The sequence below is a fragment of the Rhinopithecus bieti genome, unplaced genomic scaffold (assembly GCF_001698545.2).
Source record: "Rhinopithecus bieti isolate Rb0 unplaced genomic scaffold, ASM169854v2 scaffold_84002, whole genome shotgun sequence".
In the NCBI taxonomy this organism is placed as follows: Eukaryota; Metazoa; Chordata; class Mammalia; order Primates; family Cercopithecidae; genus Rhinopithecus; species Rhinopithecus bieti.
Genome location: NW_016841755.1, coordinates 2,550,764 through 2,553,284, shown reverse-complemented (window position 1 = coordinate 2,553,284; position 2,521 = coordinate 2,550,764). Strand labels below are relative to the sequence as shown.

At 53.4% G+C, this 2,521-nt stretch overlaps 1 protein-coding gene across 2 annotated transcripts; it reads right to left on the bottom strand.

Annotated features, from left to right (window-relative positions):
- Positions 1-934: 934 nt before the first annotated feature.
- On the bottom strand, positions 935-2,497 carry LOC108525035 (uncharacterized). 2 transcript variants are annotated; one of them, XM_017866104.1, is made up of 2 exons: positions 1,902-2,497; positions 935-1,480 (listed from the first exon to the last, which is right to left on the bottom strand). In XM_017866104.1, exons 1-2 carry the CDS (start codon positions 1,999-2,001, stop codon positions 1,332-1,334), a joined length of 249 nt encoding a protein of 82 aa, XP_017721593.1. In that variant the 5' UTR covers positions 2,002-2,497; the 3' UTR covers positions 935-1,331. The 2 variants fall into 2 exon arrangements, with proteins under 2 accessions (XP_017721593.1, XP_017721592.1); XM_017866103.1 differs by having other exon boundaries at positions 1,962-2,497.
- Positions 2,498-2,521: the final 24 nt, after the last annotated feature.

The following is a 2,521-nucleotide window of genomic DNA, read 5'->3' as shown; positions in this document are numbered from 1 at the left end:
CCCCGCCGGGTGCGGGTGCGGGTGGGGGAGGCCTCGGTGGCGAGATGAACCCGGGTGTATGAAGGAAGAATGCGGTGGGGTGTGTGTGGTTGGGCGGGAGGTGGGGGGAGGCGCCTCCGCTGCCATTTCCAGGGAGAACTAACAGACTGAATAGTTACGATCAGTATTTAGATTAAACCGCCTCAAGTTTTAAAGAAACTTTGTATGAATAAGTTTGTTAAACTGCAGTCGAGTGGGGTATTTAAAAGCAGCAGTTTATGTGTGCGGTGAGGAAAGCCAGTGGACCCCCGCAATTAGGGACCAGAGGGAACTAGCCTTTTACCCGAAAAATGTGGGTCTGTAAGTCAGCCCCATCTATTATCAGCGTTAATAAGCTTCCCGCAGCAGACCGGGATCAGACAGAGAGCTCTGGGGGCTGTGTGTCTTACTCATTCCGCTGATAAAGAGTCACTGGGTCTCTGGGTGTGCAAAGATCAACTTGCGCAGTCCTCTTTTCAAATGTATTCATTCTGTGCTTTATTTAATCCAGATGCACAAAAAGCCATTTGCTGCTTCATTGTTGGTTTACATTTTTTGAAAAGGCGACTGGTGTAACCTGTGGAATTTGAAATGCAAATAAGAGCCTGTGGGAGTAGAGGCAGAACAGATCAGCATTTATAAAGTGGAAAAGATTTAATGTCTTTGAAATCATTGCAGGGGAAGAAACTGGAGGGGGAGTGTGATTTTCAGGGAGTGAATTGTGACGTCAGGTCTTTTGGAAAAGATGTTATTTTAAGGTCTGAAACCCGGGTAGGTAAAGTGCTTACAGGAAAACAGATTACAAGATTAACATCTGTTAACATGATCGTTTATCTCCAGCCAAAATAGGTCAGTTCTTTCTTAAGGAAACACGATTGCTGGCGCATGCTTAAATAATAAAATCAAAANTCCTTACTCGGAGCTCCCTTTCCGCCTGCACTCCCTTCGTTAATTTCCCTTTCCATCCTTTGTGGAAGTACAAAATATATTTAAATGGATATCGTCTGACGCCTCCCTCCTTAAAGAAGGCAAACTCCGCGCAGATGGCTAACTTTCAGAGCTCTGCTGTTGTTTTACCATTAAATGAAACAGTAGGGAGGAGAGCAGAGAGAAAAAAAAAAAAAGGAAACAGCTTTGCGAAGTCTCCCTGCCCCCTGGGCATGAGTGACGGCTCTGCTGGCCAATCCGCAGCGGCTTTCTCCATCCCGGAGGTAATTTGGGGTGTGTGTGTGTGAGCGCGCGCGCGTGCATGAGCCCATGTGTCTGCACACTGTGAAGTCTGGCCAGTCCCGCGTATCCGCAGGCTTCTGCATTTACACAGATGTGTGATGTAGACGTGGACACGCTTTTATTCGAGTCAGTTCAGCTACATGGGCACGCAGCAGCCCCCACGGAGCGCCTCCCCTTCCGAACGTTCTGTGAAGCATGGGATTTAGAAGCACTTTCGGATTCAGGTCGGAACCTGCAGAAGGGAAAGAAAGGAGGAGGGCTGTGATTGTTTCTCAGCAACTGGGGACTCGAAACGTGCGGTTTCTTCGGCCTCGTTGCCCCGGGCAGGCGCGCCCTGGTGCGTTTTTGGTCCAGGTGATGGAGCCCAGGCGCCCGGGCAAAGCGAACTGATAACGCGGATTGCTGAAACTGATGTGAACTCCGTAGAAAAGTGAAGGGCAGCATGTGTCTTCCAACTTCACATTTTATTTTCTCACTGGGAGTTGATGCTTAGTCCCTGGCAAATTCTAGAAGGTGAAGCGCTCGTGGCTAGTGAAAGTTCGGCTGCCCACCCGCCTCCTGAACGCTGCGCCCTGGCTGCGTCTGCCCTGCACAATGGGCGTATTCACGGGCAGAGCGCGTCACCGGCCACCCCACGCTTGCAGCTGACTTACTGTGGCACCGACTTTCCCAGGAATATCGGTAGTGATGTGTGTGGCTCTCGTAGTACGCACCTCGGGAAGCGTACGGACCCGAGCCTGAGCCGAGCAGCATCTCCGTGTAAATGTTGGAGACGCGGTGTCTTCCGGGAGCATCGCGGGGTTGCTGCGCTTCTGTACCCACCGGGATGGGGATGATGCAATGGAGAGGTTAAGGATCCACGTGCCCACTTCCTCCCTGGAGACCCCTGCAGGGAGACCCCCTGGAAGGGACCTCGTCCACGCGCGGCTGTTCCTGGCCACCAGGCCGCGTCGAGGTCACCCGAGGGTCCGTGGGCGACCTTCGTCCTTCCTTTCTGCAGGAACCTAACTCGCTTACAAGGTAGCATCCGACCCCGCGCCTTCCCTCCCACTCGGGCCATTTCCGCCCCCCAATCCGAGTTCCACCTGATTCTGTCCCTCCCCAATCTTCAGGAGCTGGCGGAACCGGGACTGGGCAGCCCTGGGAGGTGTCGTTGGATTAAATCATTCCTATTTCGGTGTGTCTGAGCTGCAGCGGCGCTGGGGCGCTACTGAGGGTCCTGGGGCTCGCGTGGCCAGAGGCCGGGGCGGGAGCGCGGGGCGCTCGTGTGGGC

Coding starts and splice junctions, on each gene's coding strand:
- LOC108525035 (XM_017866103.1), bottom strand. CDS start 2,308: ATGGCCCGAGTGGGAGGGAAGGCGCGGGGTCGGATGCTACCTTGTAAG. Junction 1,481..1,961: donor GGGTCCGTACGCTTCCCGAG/GTGCGTACTACG, acceptor TCCCTTCTGCAG/GTTCCGACCTGAATCCGAAA.